Consider the following 25,036-nt stretch of genomic DNA (forward strand, 5'->3'; position numbering starts at 1 on the left):
GACTCAAATTTTTATTTCTCAAATTTTTAAACAGTTGGTTTTCAAGTTTGGTTCCATATGCCCATATTTATATCATTTCTACAAACTATTTAAATTTAAGTTTTCTTCTTCTCAATTCCAACTGTCCATTTGTCCATATTAAACTGTATTTCATCTTTAACATATCTCATCTTTATGGCTCTCTTTAGCTCACCTATAGTCCTACTCCAGCGATGAAGGACAAATCTCCTGGTCTTCCCTTCTACCAAATGGTTCCTAAGGAAGAGCTTCAGTATGAGGGGATTCTGGCTCTGCTTCTCCACTTCAGATGGATATGGGTTGGAGTGGTGTTTATGGATAATGAGAATGGGGAAAGATTTGTGCAAACTGTGTTTCCCATGTTTTCTCAGAAGGGTGTCTGTCTTGCATTCATACAAAAAATCCCTGTTGTAACCTTTATTAGTGATGTGTTTGAGATGCTACATAAAGGGGAGAAGATTTATGATGCTTTGATCAATAAAAATGTTACTGTGATACTAGCCTATGGTGAATCTCATTCCCTGGGCTTGTTTAGATTTGTATCATATCTATCAGATGAAGATGTAGACAGTAAACCTAGGAAACCCCTAGGAAAAGTATGGATTACTACAGCCCAAATGGAGATTAGTTCCTTTGGATTTCAAAGGTATTGGAATTTAGAAATTTTCCATGGAGCTTTAGGTTTTGCATTTCATTCCAATGATGTATCTGGATTTCAGCAGTTTATTGAGAGTCGAAGTCCTTCCACTACCAAAGGTGATGGCTTTTTCAAAGGCTTTTGGGAACAGGTCTTCAACTGCCAATTTCTAGATACGTTTATCCATGAAGAAGAGGAGAATATTTGCACTGGACAGGAGAACCTGGAGAGAGTTCCTGCCTTTTTTTTTGAAATGTCCATGTCTGGCTACAGCTACAGTATCTACAATGCTGTCTATGCAGTTGCCTATGCTTTACATGCCATGTCTACATCTGGACTCAGACACAAAACAGTAATGGATCATAGACTACAGATTCAAAATCAGCCATTTTGGCAGGTAATATACTATACATGTCCTTGAGGCTTAATTGTATAACTTGATAATGACTTTTCTTTTTCATCTCATGAAATCATTTCAATTTAATGCAATCTTGCAATTTCCCCTACTCGTCTTTGTGTTTCCTCTTTGTTCCTAACATACAGAACTGATAGTTCATAATGTATGTGACCTTATTACAATTTATGGACTATTAAGTTTTGATTTCCAAAATATATTCCTAACTTCATCATTCTGACAATCTGAGATTGCCCACAGGTCTTATTATCCACTGAAATAGTGTTTCTCTTGCACATGACAGAATTCAATGTAACATCAGGATAAACCTTAAAATAAACTAGTAGTTATCACTGGTATAAAGTAATTGTGCCAAGAACTGGGAAACTATGGGATTAATTTAAGTAATAAATATGCTTTCAATAATAATGATTGAAGCCATGTTATTTAAATGTTGAAAAGAGCCCTTGAGATTCAATTTGCAGAAGCTTTTTCATATGTATCTTTTTAAATTTGCATTTTTATTTGAATTTAGCTCCCTAATTTCTTGAGACATGTCACATTTAATAACAGTATTGGAGAAAAGATGATATTTGATCAAGATGGAAATTTGGTAGCTGGATTTGATGTTATCAATTTTATTTTGTTTGAAAATCATTCAGTGCTGAAAATAGGAAGGATAGATCCATGTTCTCCTTCAGACAAAATACTAATTATCAAAGAAGATGCCATAACATGGAGTAACTGGTTTAACCAGGTGGGTCCAAGGGATTGACTACTTGGAAAATCTTTTCCTCGTGTGGCTGTTAAAGCTTAGCCTTTATTTTAGAATCCTCTGGAATTATAAATGTGATGCAAGCTACTTGCTCTGAATCTTTAGGATGGTTTTATCCATCTGATAATTGATAGGAACTGTTCTATAATGGTTGAATTAAATTCATAATTAAATAGAGTGATAGAGTTAAAAATCACAATTAGCTAAAAAAATCATATTTACTTAAACATTTAGCTAAAACATACACATATGGGAAACTGGGAACTATTTGAAATGATAGCCAACAGTATATAATTATTTTTGTTCATAATGTCTTGCTAAATGTATACCTGCATACTATCAGGACTGAGAATTAATAATATCAGAGATTAATGATATCAAACATATTTGTCCTACTGAGTTTGTTTCCAGTATAATAGTTTTAGTACAATATGTCCTTAATTTTTTTTTTAAAAAAAAAACCATATTCAGGCACAATAATATTGGGATGACTATTTTTTCCTTTTTAAAACTGTTATGATTCCTGAAAATTGAAATTGATCTTGCATCAATGAGTATATGACATTGTACATTGAGGATAGAAAAAAAAGATGAACTATATTATGTAACAGTATAAAAATATTTCAAAATACAATCCATGAAATTTAAGTGGCAGTTTAATATTTCAAGAAGATGTCATTATTTAATAGAAATAAGCAATGAAGACATGGATGTACTGTGTGGTTGACATACTACACAGAATGAAAAGCCTCCACATAATGCTTCTAAGAACATCAATTTTAAGACTATAATTTATGCTGTTGGTTTGTTTCTTTACAAGCTAGTCACAGCCCGTTTCTCTCTGTACCCCAAGCTGTTTTCCAGGTTCTAGTAAGCAAGTCATAGAGGATAAGCCATTCTGCTGCTACTCTTGTAACCTGTGTCCAGAAGGGAAAATTGCAGAAATGGAGGGTAAGGTTAGAATATTATTGTCATTGGCTCTCTTCCAGAAATGTCTCCTCCTCCTCCTCATCTCAATACAAATTATGCATTTAAGTTAGAGATACATAATCTATCTTTCTCTGGATAACTACTTATATGATATAACACTCCTAAACGTTTTATAGAAATAAATATAATGTTTATTTGTTTATTCATAAAGTCTTCATACAGTAGATAGATTGGATTTTTTTTTTTGAGACCAGCAATATTGCATAGATAAAATAGATAATATTCATAATTCGATTTATGACTATTATAAATATATAGTCATTTTTTGCATGGTGCTTTCAAATAGGAGTATAATGAGGATGCTATTGTTCATTTAACAGATGCATATGCTGAATTAGTCACACTAGATGCTGTTTTAGGACCTCTTTCCAGAGCCATACCGTAGTCTTTTGAGACTGAAGGTTGCCAATGCATGCTGATTTCATAAACCTAGTCATATCTATTTCCTATTTGGAGTAAGAAATTTATTTTATTTATTTCCTATTTGGCGAAAAGTGTAATATTTAAGCCTATATAACATTATCAAGTTATAAAGATTTATGAATCTATATAAGTTTGATGATACATCCTTTCCATTTCAGATATGAATGACTGTTATGATTGCACAGATGAAAATTATCCCAACAAAAAGCAGGATTCATGTATTCCCAAAGATATACGTTTCTTGTCGTATAAAGAACCTTTGGGGATCATGTTAGCCTGTTTTTCTCTTTTCTGTTCCACAATCACAGTTCTGATACTAAGGACATTTTTGATGCATCACAACACTCCGATCGTCAAAGCCAGCAATCGGGATCTCACCTATATTCTCCTCGTCACCCTCCTGCTCTGCTTTCTTTGTACATTGCTATTCCTTGGTCAGCCCAATAAGGTGGCATGTATTCTCCGTCAAACTGGTTTCAGCATCATCTTCTCTGTGGCTATTTCCTGTGTTCTGGCCAAGACTCTGACTGTGGTTCTGGCTTTCATGGCAACCAAGCCAGGAAGCAGGATGAGCCAGTGGGTGGGGAAAAAATTGGGCTATGCTTTTGTTTTATCTGGCTTCTTAATTCAGGTTGGGATTTGCATTCTATGGTTGTCCATTTCTCCTCCTGTTCCAGATGTTGACCTGTACTCAGAGCCTGAAAAAATTGTCCTACAATGTAAGGAAGGATCCATGATTTTGTTTTATTCTGCAAGGTGTTATATGGGCTTTTTGGCTATGACCAGTTTTATTGTCGCTTTCTTTGCAAGGAAATTACCAGATACTTTTAATGAAGCCAAGTTTATTACTTTCAGCATGTTGGTGTTCTGCAGTGTTTGGATATCCTTCGTTCCAACCTACCTGAGCACCAGGGGGAAATACACAGTGGCTGTGGAGATCTTCTCAATGTTAGCCTCCAGTGCTGGGCTGCTGATCTGTATCTTTTTTCCCAAATGCTACATTATTTTTCTGAGACCAGACCTTAACAAAAAAGAACTAAGAATAAAAAGAAATTGCTGAATGTAGTCAAGCTTTTTGTTTTGATCTGTGCTATTATACATGTAGCAGAAATACCACAGAATATTGGACTACAATTTAAATGGGAAAAGTAATCAGCTATTTTCTCCATTGTTAATACTTTTATTTTTGCAAAGATCAAGTGTAGGAACTACTACTTATGAACACACCCATTATTGTAAATTTTTGTTGATTTAATGACTTTGACAGATGTGTTTATTTTCTTTAGATATCTTGTCTTAAAATTACTTTGATTATTTTTCTTATCTTTTTCTATGAATCAGGAACTAATCTATGGATATGGATATGGCATCACATGTAATTCTTCCTTTTATTCTGTATTGTCCAGATTTTTTTTTTTTTTTTTTGCTGACAATGACCCAAAATAGCCATCGCTATCTTGTATCTCAGGATTTAAAATAAAATTAAAATATAGTCAACTAAAATGAGATTTGTTTCTTTGTTTCTTAATCTGTGATAGATGAACTTTTCAAGATGTAAACCTGAAAGGAGGGAACGTTATTCTTTCCGATATGACTCATAAATATCCAGATATTTTTAATTGAAAAGAATACTGATAAATTAGAAAAGGTTCCCCAAAAAGTCTGATAGTTTAAATAGCTGTATTATTCAAAAGTAAGTTATACTCAATTTCCCAAAATGAAATATACAACAATCCAGATTTTACTTTATGATCATTTCATGGTTGCTTTTGTTTTTCTTTTCCTTCCTTTTTTTTTGGATAGATAGGGATCTCTCATAATCACCAAATGATTTTCAGAAAGCAAATCATTTGAGAAAAATTGTTGTCCCATATAAATGATTCTCTAAATTTTTGAAAGATGACATTTGGGTCAATCATTATAGTATCATATCTTCTTTTCTTTACTTTTCTGATTACATTCAGTTTTTCCATGTATCACAACGGTTTTTACTTTCACAATATTTGTGGAAAATATTTGATCTTTAGTTTGTTTTCAATGCTTCCAGTGACCCATCTGGTTTTATTTCATCTAGTAGTGAGTGGCAGACTCTTCTTATGGTTCAAAGTTTTCCCTTTTATAAAAAAGAAACATATTTATTTATCCATTTATCACCAAAAATAGAATAAAAAAAAAGGGGGGGGGGTAGAAAGAAAACAGTAACAAATATCCGACACTAACAAAAATAATAAGAACAATAGAGAAAAAAACCATGTGTGCCAAAAAAGCAAAAAATCTAAATATAAAATTTATCTCACATTAAATATAAGGAAAAATCCACCCTGGCTGAATCTGAAAAAATACATAAAAAATCTAATATATTTCCCTTCCATTACATAACAGGTATACAAATATTTATAAAGTTTCCCATCTATATTTAACTAAAATACTATATTACATACACAAATATACCAGATATATTAATCGATTTATTTCATAATCAAGTTGACCTGACATCTATTCACATATATATGTAAAAGAAAAAAGTTAACAGGTTAACCCAAAGATAAAACTAGTCTTCAAAAGCTCCATGGCTTAGGATCAGGGTATCTACGAGACCGCCTTCTGCCACCAGTGGCTTCTCACCGACCAGTACGCTCCCATAGAGAGGGGCTCCTCAGGATGCCGTCAGCCAAACAATGTTGACTGGCGGCCCCAGGGGGAGAGCCTTATCTGTGGGGGCACCCGTCATCTGGAACGAGCTCCTCCCGGAGATACGGAGGATCCCGGACCTGCGCACTTTCCGCTGTGCCATTAAAACATTTCTTTTCCAGCAGGCCGGCCTGGCCTAACCTCTCTTTTAAACTTTTTAAACTTTTTAAAATTCTTAAATTTTAAATTTGTCTTATAAATTGGGGTGTTTTAAATTTTGTTTTTTGGGCCAATTATTTAATTGTATTTTAATGGTTTTTTAACATTTGTAATATATGTATTTTATTTGGCTGTTCACCGCCCTGAGTCCTCCGGGAGTAGGGCGGTATACAAATTCAATAAATAAATAAATAAATAAATAAAATAAAACTCTCTGTAAACTATTTGTCATTGAGAAAATCCAGAAATGACTTCCAGTCTCTTATAAATTTGTCTAATCCAATAACTTCAATCAAAGCAGTTAATTGCCCCATCTCAGCTAATTCAATTAAAATTAAGTAAGTTTTAAAATCCACTCTTTGACAGTTGGCATCCTCTTTTCCTTCCAATGCTTAGCATATACAATTCTTGCAGTGATCACCAGGTAAAGAAATAACACCCCAAACTGTTTTTTTTATTTGCTTGTCCGTAATACCTTTTTACACAACTTTAAATCCAGTTTTAAGTTCTACCCAGAGTTTGAAATATTCTTGCTATTCAATAAACTTCTTCTGAAGCTTTATTAACAGGCTTCCTTGGCTTCTTTAATTCATGTATCATACCTGATTTTTCCAGAGTATTCATTTCTGGACTTGATATTAATATCTTTGCGTAATTTACTTTTTCTTTATTACTGAATTCTATATTGGGCTCTAGGAAGTGCATGGGAATAAATATTTATGTGGCTAGAATCAACCCTTTGTTCTAGCTACTATACCCATGGTGGCCCAGTGGTCAGAATGCAGTATTGCAGTTCAACTCTGCCCACTGCCAGGAGTTTGAGCCTGCTGGCTCAATGTTGACTCAGCATTCCATTCTTCCTAAATCAGTAAAACATGATCCATTTTTAGGGGGCAGTATACTGATTCTGTAAACTACTTACAGAGTGCTGTAAAGCACTATGGAGTAGCATATAAGTCAAAGTGTCATTGCTATTGCTATTATTTCTTTCCTCAGAGGTGTCAGGGAGACTAACAATGATATAAAGAAGCTGCTAGGGTGGACAGGGACCAAATTTCAGCCAGGTTTAGTGGAAGTAAAGAAATGTGGATGTGAGATGTGACAATAAGAGAAGTCCCATCAAGCAGTATCTTATACTAGAAGATACTATGTATGTCTAGAAGAATTTCCTAGAATTAGGATAATTCAAATCTCACTCCGTAGATTTCTGCAAAGCATGTTTGAAATCAGAGAACTCCTGTGATAAAATGCATTAAGTTTCAGCTGCAAATCCAAATCTTAATATAGGTAGCCCTCAATTTATGACCGCAATTGAGTCCAACATTTAAGTCGCTACTGTAAATGAAACATTTGCTAAGTGAGTTTTATTTATTTTATTTTTATTATTTTATTAGTCATATTTCTATGCCGCCCACTCTCCAAGGACTCTGGGTGGCTTACACCAAAGACAGCATACTAAATAGCATATTGCCCCCCAACAATCTGGGTCCTCATTTTACCCACCTCGGAAGGATGGAAGGCTGAGTCAACCTTGAGCTGGTGAGATTTGATCCGCTGATCTGCTGAACTAGCAGTCAGCTGAAGTACCTGCAGTACTGCACTCTAACCATTGCGCCATCTTGGCTCATAGTTTTATCCCATTTTACTTCTTTTCATGCCTACTGTTAAGTGTATCATTGCAATTGTTAAGTTAGTAACATGGTTGTTAAGTGAACCTGGCTTCCTCATTGACTCTGCTTCTCAGAAAGTTGCAAGAGCAAATCACGTGACTCTATGACACTGCAACCATCATAAATAGGAACCAATTGCCAACCATTTGAATTTTTATCACATGACCATGGGGATGCTGCAATGGTCATAAGTGTGGAAATGATCATAAGTACCTTTTTTCAATGTTGTAACTTTGAACAGTCACTAAATGCACTGTTGTAAATTGACTATCTGTATAGTTGGTTACCTTTGTTTTTGGACCATTCATAGAAAAATGATTTCTTTCTCGAGAGGTTACAATAAAAAAAATTGTTCAGACATGACAAACATGTTTTCTTTAACAACTCTATAAGGAATTCTAGCTTTGAAATGATAGCAATTCCATTTTCCATTTGTTTGCAATTAGCTAATCTGGCACAGCAGTGTGTTGTCAGTGGATTATTTCATTAGAGAATTATGGCATAAACACAATGTCTATTCTAGTATTTGAAGGAGTGATAAGGATAAGAGACAGGCATGCAGGTATAAATATGGTCACTAATAATCAGTATTTAGAGATTTAAACTGATCAGAGGACTTTGTAAACTTCTACAATAATTTACAAACTATTCCAGTGACCATGGCTAGATAGAAAAAAGAAAATTTGCAGGAAAATTTTTTCCTAATTTAAGTTTAGGATGTCAGAAACATGTTAATCCTGTTAGTGCTGTTAATCCTTTTGTCATATATGCCATATGGAGCCCCCACTGTGAAATGCAATGTCCAGTATCCAGAGTACCCAGTTCATGAATATCATCAGGATGGTGACCTCATCATTGGAGGCATAGCCTCTCATGGGGTTTTCTTCTCTTATGCCAAAGATTTCAGAACAAAACCTCCACCCTCAGTGCCTGAAGAATTTATGTAAGGAATCCATTTTCACTTGTTCTTGTAAATATGCTGGTCTTGCAGTGAATGCTGGTATTCCACTATAGAAACTATACTATAGAAACAATGAAATTCAGAGGTCTTTATATTAAATTGTATACATAGCACTGATTGCAGCATTTGCATAGTGCAAACACTATGTTTAACTGTAAATGTAATTTTAAGAAATTTTACTTTTCTAGCATTTTTTATTAGGAAAAAGAGTCTGTAATTAGCTTTGGTGTCACCTATAGATCTTTAAAAAATATATTAAAATAATATTTTATAAAAAGCACTTGTTTTATTAAAGAGGATTGGCCATTGTAGATTATATTTCATATTACTTTGTCCTGTATCACAGGTATTTCCTTTATGATTTTTTTCAGCTTCTTGTTTTATTCATTCTACTATCATTTTCAGTTGCTCTTATTTGAAATAGATCTATTGTTGTCTTATATAGATGGAAGAATATAATATATACATTCAATTTATTTTATAATACCAACCTCCTCACTAAATCTACAATTGCAACCGAGAGATTTTCTTAAGGTGAAGAGTAGATTTTTTTCATTCTTTCATCTTTTTTCCATACTTAAACCTTATTTAAAATGTGGCTTCCAGAACAGTAATTATAAATAATTATAATCTCTATTAAAATTATAAGTATATGGTACTTTAGGTTAAATATTGTACCTAAAAATCTGATGCACTAAATACCATAAAATACTACAGAATAAATATGATGCAGCAAATCATAATCTAAGGAAAGTATTGATTATGATATGTGAATTATCCCTTTGAAACACAATACACTATTTATTCCAGAATGCTTCCGAAGCATTATCAACATATCCTGGCTTTGGCCTTTGCAGTAAAGAAGATTAATGACAATCCTCAAATACTTCCCAATATCACTTTGGGATTCCAAATTTTTGACAATTACTATAGTGGAAAATGGACCTATCATTCCACCATGCTCCTTTTATATACATTGGAGAATTTCTTTCCAAACTATAATTGCAACATTGAGAAGAAGCTGATTGCAGTGATTGGTGGACTGGATTCCCTTACTTCTCTTGGCATGAGGATTCTCCTGGAGATCTACAAAATTCCCCAGGTAGGAATTGCTTCTGAGGGTTCACATTTGTTCATTTTTTCTCTATTCTACTGGATATAATTCTGGAGTCAGAGTAACTGTTCATCAGATTAGATTAAAGTGATCTCCAAAATAAGTTCTTTAGCTTCTTACTTGGAGTAAATTAATGATTTATTGATATACTCTTTATGAGGTTAGATAACTGATCTCCAAGATAAGGAAAAATTCTTTAGCTTCTTACTTCGAGTATATCAATAAATGATTCATTTACCAAAAGTTTTCTTTGCATTTTCATCTGCTCAAAATTTCTGTTCCACTGGATACAATCCTGGAGTCTTACATATTATATGGAATATTATATGGAAAATGGATTCCATATTATATGGAAAATGGATATTTATAGTATAGATTCAACCTGACATTTGAGATTACACCCTCACCAAATCCAGACTTTAATAATACAAGTGTGTTAATTATGTTTAGTATCCTCCAAAGCAATGAAAGGGTTTTTTTCCCCTAAAAACATAAGAACTATCAGATTTTGATTTTGAGTTGGGAAAAATTAGTCAGGCGATCGACAGAGGATATTTTATATTAAATATTATGCTAATCGATAATAATTAAATTCCTCTATTAAAAAATTCCAAAATCCACATTTAGAAAATACTTTTATGGGGCCAACAAAAATGACTCACATTACATTAAGTGTTTATATTTTTAGAAATATTTGATGGTAGCTAGTTTACATAATTTGTCACTCCATCACTAATTAGGAACCCATCTGGTGAAATTGTTAAGGCATCAAGTTAGAAATTGAAAGACCTTGAGTTCTAGTCCTGGGCCTGTTACTCTCTCTCCGCTCTAGGAAGGAGACCATGCCAACCCACTTTGAAATCTTGCCACAAAATCTTCAGGAACTTGTTTAGATAACTGAGTACAAAATTGCAAACCCTATAGGTTTCGTTTTCATGGATTTAATCAAAGTAGTCATGTACATGATCAATGGTAAAAGGTAACCCTTTCATACACCTATACAGGTAATCTGCAGGTAATCTCAACCTATGAGATGAGGTGAATCTAAACTATATAAAGAAGAAAGAAACATTTACAGCAAGCTGGCTTTGACCTGAGTAATGACAGTCTCTCTGTTGACTAGTAAACAGATTGTTTCTATCTCAAAGGTAGTGTAGTTAGCATGTTGACCTTGTAGAAAGGAAAAAATAATAATTATAAAATCACACAAATGGGTTGATCTAAAACATTTCAACATTATGCTGTAATTTTATTCTTTTTTCTTTATCCATACTTTGCAAATTATTGAACTAAATTTATATAAGCTCTGGTTCTGCTTTTGTTCATGGTTATTCAGCGAAGTGGAACACCTTTGCTCGGAGGTTTTATACACATGTATACTGTTTATTGACTGTATGCTAAATAACCATCTCAAAATTGTATTGTATCTTCAAAGAGAATTGGTTATTTTAAGTGAGCCAGGTTTTGGGTACAACAATTACATTAATTTTGTTAAATTGAGTAGTAATTATCATTAACATTTCCAAAGCATAGCTATATTTACTCAGATAGTGTTGTCATCCAAACTCTGGAGTATGACTCAGGAAAAGTTGCTACGCTTTCTGGTAAAATACTTGGAAAACACAAATATCTGTAAAATTTTAGTTTTCATTTTTTCAGGATGAGATCTCAAACTGAATATACTTTTTAATAGCTTTAATAGCTTGTTCTTTTGGAGAAAAAGGAGTTGGAATACTCCGTGACAATAATTTCTTTGAAAAACCCTCATCCTTTCCTCCAAGTGAAAGTGTTTTTGCAAGGAATTAGGAATTTTCTTTCTTAATGTGAACAGATTACCTGTGTTGTATGAAATATAGTATAAACTTGTTAAAATTGTCGGTCTTATTTTCCATTCAAATGTATAGCCATCAGTCCAGATTTCTTTCTTTAACTGCTTAGGTTTGGTGAAACAAAACCACCTGCTGAAAAAAATTAAAAATCATTCGCCAAACCTAATTCCAAATTTCTTCACTCAATTGAGGGACTTTGATTATGGTGATTATGATTGAATATAGTGTAATCATAAGCATTTGCAATCTTTAACTTTGATTTCAAAATAAAGTGGTCAATCATTGATTTTAGCATTCCTCTTTCCAGTCTGTACCACAGAATTATTCTAACATTAGGTAAATGTTGTAGGATATTATTTATTTGTTGGTTTTAATATATTTGCTATACTGTGTGGCATTTGCACAAAAGCCTCGTGGGCTATATTCAAATATATTCATTCTTATTTGAGGAAGTTTTTCATAAAATCATAGCATTGAAAGGGACACATGTATATCTGCATAGGTTTTCTTTTGTCTTTATTTATGTTGTTTTATTAAATTCTTTTCAAAACTTTGAGGGATGCAGGAAGAAAATAATTTCTGGTCATCATCCATGTAGTTTCTTTCTACATTCTTTCTGAATGTAGTTCTTACGTTTCCTCAATTCTCTTTTTCTCCAGACTGAACATGTCCTTCCTTGTAGGATATTTCCTCAAGATCCTATATAATTTTGGTTCCCATTCTCTATCATTATGTTTCTGGAAATAGGTTGCCCAGATTTCTATGTGAAATCTGAATGTCTTCTCACCAAAACAGAGGAAAGGGAAGTTAGAACTTCATATTCTATCCAGGGAGCCTGGATAGCTCTGCAGACAAGGCCTGTAATTTAACACCAGCTGTCTGCAATTAAAGTAAATTCGAATCTTGCCAGGCTCAAGGTTGACTCAGCCTTCCATCCTTTCTAAGGTAGGTAAATTGAGGACCCAGTTTGTGGGGGGCAATAAGCTGACTTTGTATAATATATACAAAAGTATGAAGGCTATTGTTTAACGCACTGTAAGCCACCCTGAGTCTCCGGAGAAGGGTGGCATATAAATCAAATTTAAAAAAAAATGCGTTTACTGTATGTAAAGCTCAAATGCAGCTCGAATAGCAGCTCTTTCATACCTTATTAATAAACACATTCAAATCTTCTTACATGTTCTGCTTCCAACCATCAAGTCTCCCAGCTGGTATATGTGCCAGAATTTTTCTCTCTAGATATATTACTTTATTTATATCTTTTAAAGGATATCCTGCTCCTGTCCGTACATTCATTTCACCTCTCCACGAAAACAACATGTTTCTTAAGTAATGTTTCTTAAAATTTAAATTCATGTCCACATTGTCATTTCATAAGAAAACATGCAACCCAACTTCAGATTATGAACATCCAGCTCTAATATTCTATTATTTCTTAATAATGTCCATTCTTTCTTCCATAAATAATCTGCAGCAAAGTACAAATTGAGATTAGGTATCTCTAAAGTACCTTTTTTTTTTTTGGCATCCTGTAAAAACTTATATATCCCTCTTGCCCCCCCCCATCATATAAACTTTGATAAAACTTTTTGCCATTGTTTGACAGCTACTTTATTTTTCATTTTTGGCATAGACTGGAGTAAAAATATCTGGGTTATTCTTTGACATCTCATCTGTATGGATTTCTTTAGCTCACCTATAGTCCCACTCCAGTGATGAAGGACAAATCTCCTGGTCTTCCCTTCTACCAAATGGTTCCTAAGGAAGAACTTCAGTATAAGGGGATTCTGGCTCTGCTTCTCCACTTCAGATGGATATGGATTGGAGTGGTGGTTATGGATAATGAGAATGGAGAAAGATTTGTGCAAACTGTGTTTCCCATGTTTTCTCAGAAGGGTGTCTGTCTTGCTTTCATACATAAAATCCCTGTTGTAACATTTATTAGTGATTTGTTTGCGATGCTACATAAAGGGGAGAAGATTTATGATTCTGTGATCAACAATAAAAAGGTTACAGTGATACTTGTCTATGGTGAATCTCATTCCATGGCATTGTTTAGATTTGCATCTTATCTATCAGATGAAGATGTTGACAGTAAACCTAGTAAGCTCCTAGGAAAACTATGGATCTTCACTGCTCAAATGGAGATTGTTTCCTTTGGATTTCAAAAATATTGGAATTTAGGAATTTTACGTGGAGCTTTAGGCTTTGCATTTCATTCCAATGATGTGTCTGGATTTCACCAATTTATTGAGAGTCGAAACCCTTCCACCATAAAAGGAGATGGTTTTCTCAAAGGATTTTGGCAGCAGGTCTTTAACTGTAGATTTTTAGGTACATTTATCCATGAAGAAGAGGAGAAGATTTGCACTGGCCAGGAGAAACTGGGGAGAGTCCCTGCCCTCTTTTTTGAAATGTCCATGTCTGGCTACAGCTACAGTGTCTACAATGCTGTCTATGCCATAGCCTATGCTTTACATGCCATGTTTGCATCTGGATTCAAACACAAAGCAATGGTGGATGGTAGAATACAGATTCATAACCAGCCATTTTGGCAGGTAATGTAGCATATAAACCCTTGTGTCAACTGAAAAACCTGACAATGACTTGCTTTTCTTTTCCGACTCATGAAATTATTTTAGTTTAATGCAGTTTTACAATTTCCACCACTGGATTCTCTGCTTCCTTTTTGTTCTTAATATAAAGAACTAATAGTTTCTAGTATTAGTGGCTCTATTAGCAAGAATTAGAAGCTATGAAATTAATTTAAGTAATAAATATATTTTGAATGATTAATTAAATGTATTTATCTTAAAAAGTCCAGAATCATTTGATTTACAGAAGCTTTTTTATGTTCAGCATTTATAATATATTTCCCTTTTCATTGTATTGTAGCTTCCTAATTTCTTGAGACATTCCACATTTAATAACAGCATTGAAGAAAAAATGACATTTGATAAGGATGGGAATTTAGTAGCTGGATTTGATGTAATCAACTTTATTTTTTCTGAAAACCAGACAGTAGTGAAAATAGGACAGTTAGATCCACATTCTTCTCCAGACAAAATGTTAATTATCAAAGAAGATGCCATAATATGGAACAGCTGGTTTAACCAGGTAAGTTCCAGGAATTGATTACTTGGGAAATCTTTGTTCTATGTGTGATCACTGAATCTTAGCCATTATTTAAATCCAGTTGAATTATGAAAGAGATGCAAGATAGCTTGCTATGGATCTTTGTCTTATTCATTAATAGAATTTATCATAACTGCTCCCTAGTAGATGCGTTAAGTTCATTATTAAAGAGTAATACAGTTAAAAATCATAGCAAGCTAAAAATCACATTTATCTAAATAAGATGAAATATACAGATATGGACAAAATAGGCATTATTTCAAAGCCGATAATATATAATTATTTTCTTGCTGAAAATATTTCCACATACAACTAGGACTGACAAACCTTTCTTCTTCTTCTTCTTCTTCTTCTTCTTCTTCTTCTTCTTCTTCTTCTTCTTCTTCTTCTTCTTCTTCTTCTTCTTCTCCTCCTCCTCCTCCTCCTCCTCCTCCTCCTCCTCCTCCTCCTCCTCCTCCTCCTCCTCCTCCTGCCATATCCATCATCGGACATTGGCGATCATGTTGGCAATCCTATTTTTGTCAACTGCCACATGAGAAAGTGCTGCAGAGCACTTTTGAAGGCATGCTTCAAACCTTTAGAAAAAGAAAAAACTAGAGTGGTTTAGTTCCTCTGATTTATCCCACTAAAGAAGAAAGGAAACAAAGAATTTGTTTTATTCATTAGCTTCAAAATCAGAACCAATAATAAATTGATAAATAAATAGAATTGGTAGGATTCTTTTTTTTAAACGATGATTTTCATTTTCATTTTTTTAAAAAGTTAAAATACAAAGCTAAAAAAAACAGAAAAAAATTCATAGGGAAAAACAAAACAAAATATTTAAAAAGTGTGTTTAAAAAACCCCCCATAAATACACCTACACATATTATTCCACCTAGTTGAATACTAATAAATATATTGCAATAATATTAGCTTCCCATCCCTTGTGAAACAGACCCAAAAAGTTTCAAAGTTCTAATTCTATTAGAATTTTGCCTTGGATTCAGTATCTTATCAATTATTGTCTAGTTAAATAGAGTAGATCCAGTCTCCAAAGTCAATCTGTCTTCTCCAAAAAGTCCAACTGAATTTGTTTTCAAGTGGAGTATAATAAATCCATTGTCCAAATCTTCATTTGACCAGTCAGTCAGTTTTCAGAATTAAAACCTGAGCTTCAGAAGGTATGCATAATCCCCTCAGACAATTCTATGTTTATAACATCCATATCACTTTCAATCTCCTTCATTGTATCTACTATTTTTAAATCCAATTCCTTTTGTGAATCTAATATAACACCAATTACTTCCATTGGAACACTTTTTGCAAGCATTATTGTTTCATCAAACTGTTTAAAAAAAATTTCAACTTGGATTTGCATATTACCAAATGGTCTTTTTTCTACCAGTCACAGTTTGTTGCTTGAAATCTGATACATTGTTGCTCTGGGGTAACTTGGCAATGGAGAGCTAACCCTTCTCAGAGACAGTGAGGATATTTCTCAAAATAGAAGTAGCAAGAATATTTTTAGATGTTTCAGTCCAGGATAAAAAATATTTTTAAAAAAAATCATTTCCAAAGTGTAGTGAAAGTCCAATATAGATGTAAATCAAGTCCAAACCCTTCCACTACTCCAGGGCATGCTTTTCTTTACACAAAGCAAAGGATATTAAAAAAAGCCAGAAATAACAAAGGAAAAGAAAAATAAATAAATAAATAAATAAATAAATAAATAAATAAATAAATAAATAAATAAATAAATAAATAAAATCCACTAGGGGATTAAAATAAGTCAACATTCAACCAGCTGATCAACTTTTAGAAATAAGAAACACAGCAAAACAGAGGCTTTTAAAAATGTAGTTAATACCCAGACATGCTTAAGAAAACGTTCTGCCAAAAGGAAAAAGATGGATGACCAGGTTTTCTGCAGTTCTCATTAGGAATTGTAATCTTCAAGATTCATCATCTTGGATGGGTCCATGGTCATCTGAAAAAAAATGTTTGATCATTCCTAAATGCTCTCACTCAAAACCAGATAGCAGGGCTGCTAAATTTGCAGATTGTCAGCCAGAGAGAAAAATCTCCCTCCTCTTTAGCAGCCACCTTGGAGAGGTGCCCCAGGACTCGGAGGATTCTTGAATTTGCCAGTTGGGCAACCTGTATTCTATTCATCTTCCTCTGGCCATTTGTTAGTATGCTTCTTAAATATAATTACACAACCAATCGCAGGTATAATCAAATCAGAATAAAATGGGAGGGTTATTTTTATGTTATCTGAATGCTGAGTATCTCTTGGTGTAGACAAGAGAGAATTAGTATTTCTGTTCTTTCTTTATGCAGACACAATTGTCCTGCTGATTCTGGGTTCACTTATGAATACTGTAGTAGTTTTACTATCACATGTCCTTAAAAATAAATCTTTTCTTCATCATATTTATGTATATTACTGAAGTTGGATACCTTTTTAAAACTATTATGATTCCTGAAATTGAAATTGATCTTACAATGAGATCAATGAGCATATGACATAGTTTGTTGAGGACAGCAAAAAAATTTCCTTTATTATGTAACATTATAAAAATATTTGAAAATCTAATCCATGGAATTTAAGTGGCATTTCAATATTTCAAGAAGAATATGCCCTAAAGACATAGATGTATTACAGATATATTAGCAGGAAAAGCCCCCAGAAAAACAATGCTTCTAAGAGTATCAATTTTAAGACCATAATTTATGTTGTTGGTTTGTTTTTTTTTACAAGCTAGTCACAGCCCATTTCTCTCTGTACGCCAAGCTGTTTTCCAGGTTCTAGTAAACAAGTCATAGAGGGTAAGCCATTCTGCTGCTACTCTTGTAACCTATGTCCAGAAGGAAAAATTGCAAAAAATGAGGGTAAGGATAGAAAATTATTGTCATTCTTTTGCTTCCAGAAAGATATATTACTTGTACATTATTTATACATGAGTGTATGTATGTGTGTGTGTGTGTGTGTGTGTGTGTGTGTGTGTGTGTGTATATATATATATATATATATATATATATATATATATATATATATATACACACACACACACACACACACACACACACACACACACACACATATACATATCTTTCTCTCTCCCAGAGAGCAACACAGAGTTGCAGTTTGTCAGCAGAAAAAAGGCCCAGAAACTTGTGAATGAGATTTCACAGAACCAGGGCTGTAGAACAACTTAGTTTACGTAGGTAAAACCTGGCTAGAAAGAATATGCACATATATATATATACATACACACATACATACATACAGCCATACATAGGTCTGTATAATATATATGTCAGGCCTGGAAGCCATCTTTTGTATTATGCCTTCAGACCAGTGATGGGTTGCTACCAGTTCTCCCCGGTTCTTGCAAACCGGTAGTGGAAATTTTGAGTAGTTCAGAGAACTACCACCTCTGCCTGGCCAGGCCCCCAATCTATTTGCTGTCTCCTGAGCCCCAGCTGATTGGCTAGAACCAATCTGTTCTTTGTAAACCGCTTGGTGGTGGTACATTGGCAATTGAGGCCAAGCAGTCTGCAAGCGGTTTCTGATGCTCTCGGTGGTGGCAGGTGGCAAAAAACTGTTTAAACTCTTGCCACAGCGCTTCAAAGGCCTGCCCTACAGCTGATCAGTGGTAAAAGGCAGTGTAGTGGTAGACCAGTGTGCTCCAAAAACAAATGGGTAGACTGGAACACTCCAAAAACAAATGGGTAGACTGGAACACTCCAAAAACAAATGGGTAGAACGGTAGGTTCTTCAAGCAATTAAAAGCCTGGTAGACAAATACCTCTGCTAAATCCTAAAGAATTGCTTGTCACATGACCATCAAACCATGCCCACAAAATAAGCCATGCCCACAGAACCAATAGGAAAAAAATTTAGAACCTACCCCTGCTTCAGACCTGCAACGTTTACTACTATGGGTAGTAATATATATGTTACACACACACACACACACACACACACACACACACACACACACATTTATGTATTTACACACACATGCACACACATACGTGTGTGTGTATTTACACACACTCTAACATACGCCTATTTGAATGGATGAGTGAATGAATGAATGAATGAATGAATGAATGAATGAATGGAAGGGATCTTGGAGGTTTTCTAGTCCAGCCCTCTGTTCAAATAGGAGAACCTATACTATTTCAGATAAGTGACTGTCTAGTCTCTTCTTAAAAACATCCAGTGATGGAGTGCTCAGGATTTCTGGAGTCAAGCTGTTCCATTTCTGTTTGTCAATTGTAAAGCCAATTTTGGAAACTTGTAAAACTTTCTCCTCCTCCTCCTCTTCCTATTCTAATAATAGAATATTATTGTCATGCTGTTCCTTTCAGAAATATATTTGTTATATATTATTTATCAATATACACAGTCATACACATATACACACACACACACATCTGTTTTTTGTTTGCCAATTTGTAAAGTCAATTTTGTAAATTTGTAAAGCCTCCTCCCCCCCCCATCTCCTCTTCCTCCTGAGTTTTTATAAACTTTATTTAGGCATAAAGTCTAGACTAAGAAATAACATCTTGAGACCTGCTGTATTGCATAGATAAAATATAACAGACGTGATTCCATTCCCTAAAATAATTTATATAAGACATGGCCAATATTTTTGCATGGTACTTTCAAATAGCATATAATGATGATGTTATCGTAATTATTCATATAAGAAATGCATATCTGATTTCATAGACCTGATCATAACTAAGACATTTATTTCCTACTTTGAGTAAAGCATAATGTAATATTTAATCCTATATAATATTATAAAGGCTATAAATATTTATGAATCCATATGAATTTGATGATACAAGCTTTCCATTTCAGATATGAATGACTGTTATGATTGCACAGATGAAAATTATCCCAACAAAAAGCAGGATTCATGTATTCCCAAAGATATAAGTTTCTTGTCATATAAAGAACCTTTGGGGATCACTTTAGCCTGTTTTTCTCTTTTCTGTTCCACAATCACAATTCTGATACTAAGGACATTTTTGATGCATCACAACACTCCCATCATCAAAGCCAGCAATCGGGATCTCACCTATATTCTCCTTGTCACTCTCCTGCTTTGCTTCCTGTATACATTACTATTCCTTGGTCAGCCCAATAAGGTGGCATGTATTCTCCGTCAAACTGGTTTCAGCATCATCTTTTCTGTGGCTATTTCCTGTATTCTGGCCAAGACTGTGACTGTGGTCCTGGCTTTCATGGCAACCAAGCCAGGAAGCAGGATGAGCCAATGGGTGGGCAAAAGGCTGGGGTATGTTTTTGTTTTATCCGGCTTCTTAATTCAGGTTGGGATTTGCATTCTATGGTTGTCCATCTCTCCTCCTCTCCCAGATGCTGACCTGCACTCAGAACCTGGAAAAATTGTCCTACAATGTAAAGAAGGATCCATGATTTTGTTTTACTCTGCAAGGTGTTATATGGGCTTCTTGGCAATGACCAGCTTTATAGTTGCTTTCTTTGCCAGGAAATTACCAGATACATTTAATGAAGCCAAGTTCATCACTTTCAGCATGTTGATTTTCTGCAGTGTTTGGATATCCTTTGTTCCAACCTACCTGAGCACCAGGGGGAAATACATAGCAGCTGTGGAGATCTTCTCAATGTTAGCCTCCAGTGCTGGGCTGCTGATCTGTATCTTTTTCCCCAAATGCTACGTTATTGTTCTGAAACCAGAGCTGAACAACATGCAGCTAATAAAAAAGAGGAAGTAGTTGAATCTGCCCAAGAATGTAGCTGTAATCTTCATTACAGATGGACTTCCATGTTTATGTGTATTTCACAGTGGAAATTGTGGTGAATATTTTTCCTACCATTTACATTAATTAACTTGTTAAAGGTATGTATTTCATTTGGAAACATTCATTCTGCTGAAGACACCTGGAAAAGTAACCAGCAGGTATCTTCCAAGTCATCTTTCCCCTTCCAAGAGACCTTTTTCAGTCCATAATATTAATATAAAGTTTGGGTGGTAACAATGATAATAAAATTTATAGAAAACATTTTAGCACAAGTTGTATTGTACAAAGTGATTTTACAAATAGTCCTCCACCTATGACTATTCATTTATGTCTATTCATTTAATAACCATTCAAAGTTAGCATGGTAGTGAAAAAGTGACCAAGCACCAGCCTTCACACTTATAACTGTCACTGCAGCCCCATGGTTACATGAGCAAAATTTGGGCATTTTACCATCACCCTGTATTTATAATGCAGCATCCAGTTCAAATGATTCCCAGTCCTATTTGTCTTCCAGCAGGCAAATTTAATAGTGGAAGCTGCAATTCATATAACAATTGCATGATTTGTTTAACAACTGTGGTGATTGGCATAACAAATACAGAAAAAGATTGCAAAATAAGATATAATTCAATAATTTATGACTGCTTAGCTTAGCAATAGAAGTTCCAGTATGTCTCAATTGTGGTTGTATGTCGAGGAATATTTGTATTTGGATTACTACCATTGTTTAGTATGGATGGGGAAAAAGTCAGATGGATCTTCTATATGTATACATTCTATATATTTTCTCAATTAAAAATATGAAATTTGTTTAGAAGCTACTTCCTTATACAGGAATTAAATGAACCATATCTTATAAATATGAACACAGATATTTTAAATTATTCTGATTTACTGTATATTCTACTGATAAAAAACCTTTTCTTCTACCTAAAACCGCACATTAGAACAAACTCTATATCACCAACTTTTTACTTTAAATGTAAATAAATAGGCTATTTCTGTGTCCCAAAACTTGGCTAATCAGTAAATCCCAAAATCATGAATTATGAATTATATACTACAAAATTATTTGTCTGTTTCATTCAAAACCAGGATCTTAGATTTTTTTCTGCTTTCTTAAAGTTATAATAGAATAATTCCTATTTCCTTTGTGCACATTGGTGTCAATAGAAAGATCTTCACAGAAACATTTTTGGTAGATATTTTTAATGCAAAATAAAGTAATATGTGTTTGTGTGCAAAATGCCATTGTAGTGGAATGGTTGAGCCTATATTCTTAAGGTATACAGTATACAATTTTCCTGTTGCTTCCCAGTTGCAGCATCAACAAAAAAAGTGCACATGGGTTGAAGGATCTTGGGTATGTGATAGAAAATAATGCTACTTCCATCAGTATCATCTACTGGAAATAGATGATATTTAAATTTTAAATATTTTAAATTTTAAAATATTTAAAAAATATTTTAAATACAGTATATAGGTTTTCAGTTTAGGAGAAAAAGCCAATTTTATTTCTAATTTCTAAAACGATCTGCCTCGTGCACGTGATCAAGATGGCGCCACCTCCCTGAGCCCCGATAACGATGGGGGTGATTTTGGGCCATCTGAAGTCTTTGGGGGCTAGACGGATTGTCATTACCCCCGACCCAGCTGTCTGAACTTCCCGCTGGCCAGCTGAGAGCTTTTCCACTCTCCATGGTGCCATGGCTGGGGCGGGACCGGCATTTCTTTTCTACCGGCATTTTCTCTGTGTCGCGAGGATGAGGAAACCAACGGCTGCAAGGTCGGAGGCAGCAGCGGCGCCCAAGTTGTGGTGGCTTGCTACCTTTCTTCCTGTTGGCGATGGCTGAGTTGCTGGCAATGCTGTGGTTGGCGGCGACGACGTCAGCGGCGAGGCGGTCATTGTCGAGACAACAGAAATGTCCTATTACTTTTGGAGCCTCCATTACAAGACTACAGCACCCTGGACAGCGGCAACAGTAACGGCGTTGGAAGGGTACTGCGCTGGCCGTTAACAACAAATGAAAAACCAGTAACAGCTTTGCAGCCCTTGATTGATGCTGCAGGGATATTTTTTCTATAACTTACCACCACAGAACCCACCCCCACCCCCGGACTATCATAGGTTACTTATTTTTACTGAAGGGGCGGTTCCCATAATGACATGTGATCTATATAAAAACCAGTTGAGATTAAAAAAAACAAACCACGACCTGATGACTTGAAAAGGCGAGCGGACGATTGTAGAATTATAATCTCAGCCGCCTCATATTACACACACACTCCTCATCTGGTCTCAGAAGATACATCTATCACTGGCCATCTAATTGATTATCCCACAGCAAATACATCTTCCTAATATTCCATTGTGAATACATCTCATCTTCTCATAACATCACCACCAACAGGATCCTACAAACCGGCCCTATAATCCATCAACTCTTTCAGTCAGATGGTGAGTTTAACAGCTAGGGTGCAGATATTGCAGGAGTCGGTACATCACTCTTCACCTCCAGATGGATTGGCACATCAGACCATGTACACTCTAACCAGCCACTGTGAGAGGGTGGCCTTGACATTATTTCCTTGGTGTTCTTGAACAACATAAGACTCCTCCTACTGTTATTAGAGGACAATATAACATTTTCTACCAACAGCTAGATTTACATCTTCCTTCTCTCCATGACTTTCAGAACTTATGTCATCTTCTTGGCCATTCTAAGATCACCCCTTGGTCACTGGATGTACTTAGTGGCTGAGCTTCTTGCTCTGCGAGACTCCCCCCTCTCGCAGACCTGGCCCTCCACATTATCGAGGGCCTACCTTGATGACGGATTTTGGAATCCCGAGAGGTGGCATGTTGCAAAGAAGGGGTTGAGGGTCTTTTTATCTAATTCCTTATCCAATATTTTAAAGATTTCAGAAAAGGGGGCAGATGGGAGCGGGGTAGGTCATATGGATTTGGGGGGCAACCCACAGGGGTTAAAATATGATTTTTTAAAGAGGATGCCAGATCCGGCACAGAGTTATACCATAAGATGTGTGGATCTGGGAATGGAGGGGCTTAATACCTGTATGGAAAGAGGTTGCTCCATCAAGGTCATGGTTGGGAGGGGCAGATATGGTGGGAGCAGGGGGCCACATCATGCTAGGGGAGCACGCAACTGCTGTCTTCAAGCAGTGTCACGCTCCGACCCCCAAAGCTCTTCTCGTTCTCTGGGTTGCTCAGAGTCCCAGGGCCCGAGCCTTAGGCTGATGTTATGCAACGTCAGGTCCGCGGCTAACAAAGCTCCCCTAATTTGTGAACTAATTCAGGAGGGGAGAGCGGACCTGATGGGCATTACAGAGACCTGGTTGGACCATGAAGGGGGAGTCCCCCTGGTAGAGATGTGCCCACTAGGTTTCCACGCATTCCATCAGCCAAGGGCTCAGGGTAGGGGTGGAGGGGTGGCGGTTATTATAAAGGAGAGTCTTGATCCTAGGGAAGCCACTGTTCCTCAGACAGCCGGATGTGAGTCCTTCCTCGTGAAGTGGGGTCATGGGTTACAGATGGGCCTGCTGATTACATACCTGGCTCCCTGCCACATAGCAGCAGCCCTGCCTGATCTCCTCAATGTAATAGCCGGGGTGGCGGTTGAGACTCCTAGGCTTCTTGTCATGGGAGATTTCAATCTGCCGTCCATCGGTGAAACATCTGAGGTAGCTTGGGAGTTCATGGCTTCCATGACAGCCATGGACCTGACCTAGTTAGTTCATGGCACTACGCACACGGGGGGACACACTCTGGATTTGGTTTTTGTATCTGACCAGTGGTTGAATGGTCTAGATATAGGGGATATAGTCATCGAACCCTTGTCATGGTCAGACCATTCTCTCTTTAGGCTTGACTTTCTGTCCACTACACCCCACTGCAGGGAGGTGGAACCAATTAAGTGGTTCCATCCCAGGCGCCTGATGGATCCTGATAGATTCCAGATGGAGTTTGGGCCATTTCCTGAGACTCTCGCTCACAACTCGATTGAAGACCTGGCGGCAACCTGGGATAGGATGGCCGCTGGTGCTTTGGATCGGGTTGTGCCTTTGCGGCCTCTGACCCAGCATCGAAGTTGCCCAGCTCCTTGGTTTTCCAAGGAGTTGAGGGAAATGAAACGCCGGAAAAGACGCTTAGAGAGTAGTTGGAGAGCCAGCCATTCCGAATCTGACCGAACACTAGTGAGGTCATATATTAAGACCTATTTAGTGGTGATAGCAGCGGCAAAATATAACTATTTTTCCGCTATTATTGCATTGGCAGATAATCGCCCAGCCGCCTTGTTTAGGGTGACCCACTCCCTCGTCCATCTGGGAGCACAGGAAGACCCCTTGCAAGGTCGAGCTGAGGATTTTGCACAATATCTACACAATAAAATCAGTCAAATTCGGGAAGGCTTGGACTCTGACTGGGTAA

At 35.8% G+C, this 25,036-nt stretch overlaps 1 protein-coding gene and 1 pseudogene across 1 annotated transcript; both read left to right on the top strand.

Annotated features, from left to right (window-relative positions):
* The first annotated feature begins 8,524 nt into the window (after positions 1-8,524).
* Positions 8,525-15,942, top strand: LOC148113967 (vomeronasal type-2 receptor 26-like). The gene is made up of 5 exons (XM_087893569.1): positions 8,525-8,700; positions 9,529-9,820; positions 13,353-14,219; positions 14,557-14,778; positions 15,808-15,942. Exons 1-5 carry the CDS (start codon positions 8,525-8,527, stop codon positions 15,940-15,942), a joined length of 1,692 nt encoding a protein of 563 aa, XP_087749695.1.
* A 7,743-nt stretch (positions 15,943-23,685) lies between these two features.
* Positions 23,686-25,036, top strand: LOC148113968 (uncharacterized; annotated as a pseudogene).

This window comes from Pantherophis guttatus, chromosome 4, assembly GCF_059756535.1.
Source record: "Pantherophis guttatus breed Tessera chromosome 4, ASM5975653v1, whole genome shotgun sequence".
Classification (NCBI taxonomy): domain Eukaryota; kingdom Metazoa; phylum Chordata; class Lepidosauria; order Squamata; family Colubridae; genus Pantherophis; species Pantherophis guttatus.

Bases quoted from the DNA above. Each gene is read 5' to 3' on its own strand.
- LOC148113967 (XM_087893569.1), top strand. From the start codon at position 8,525: ATGCCATATGGAGCCCCCACTGTGAAATGCAATGTCCAGTATCCAGAG. The intron at 14,220-14,556 runs GTAATGTAGCAT...ATTGTATTGTAG, and splicing joins ATAACCAGCCATTTTGGCAG to CTTCCTAATTTCTTGAGACA. The intron at 14,779-15,807 runs GTAAGTTCCAGG...ATTATTGTCTAG, and splicing joins GGAACAGCTGGTTTAACCAG to TTAAATAGAGTAGATCCAGT.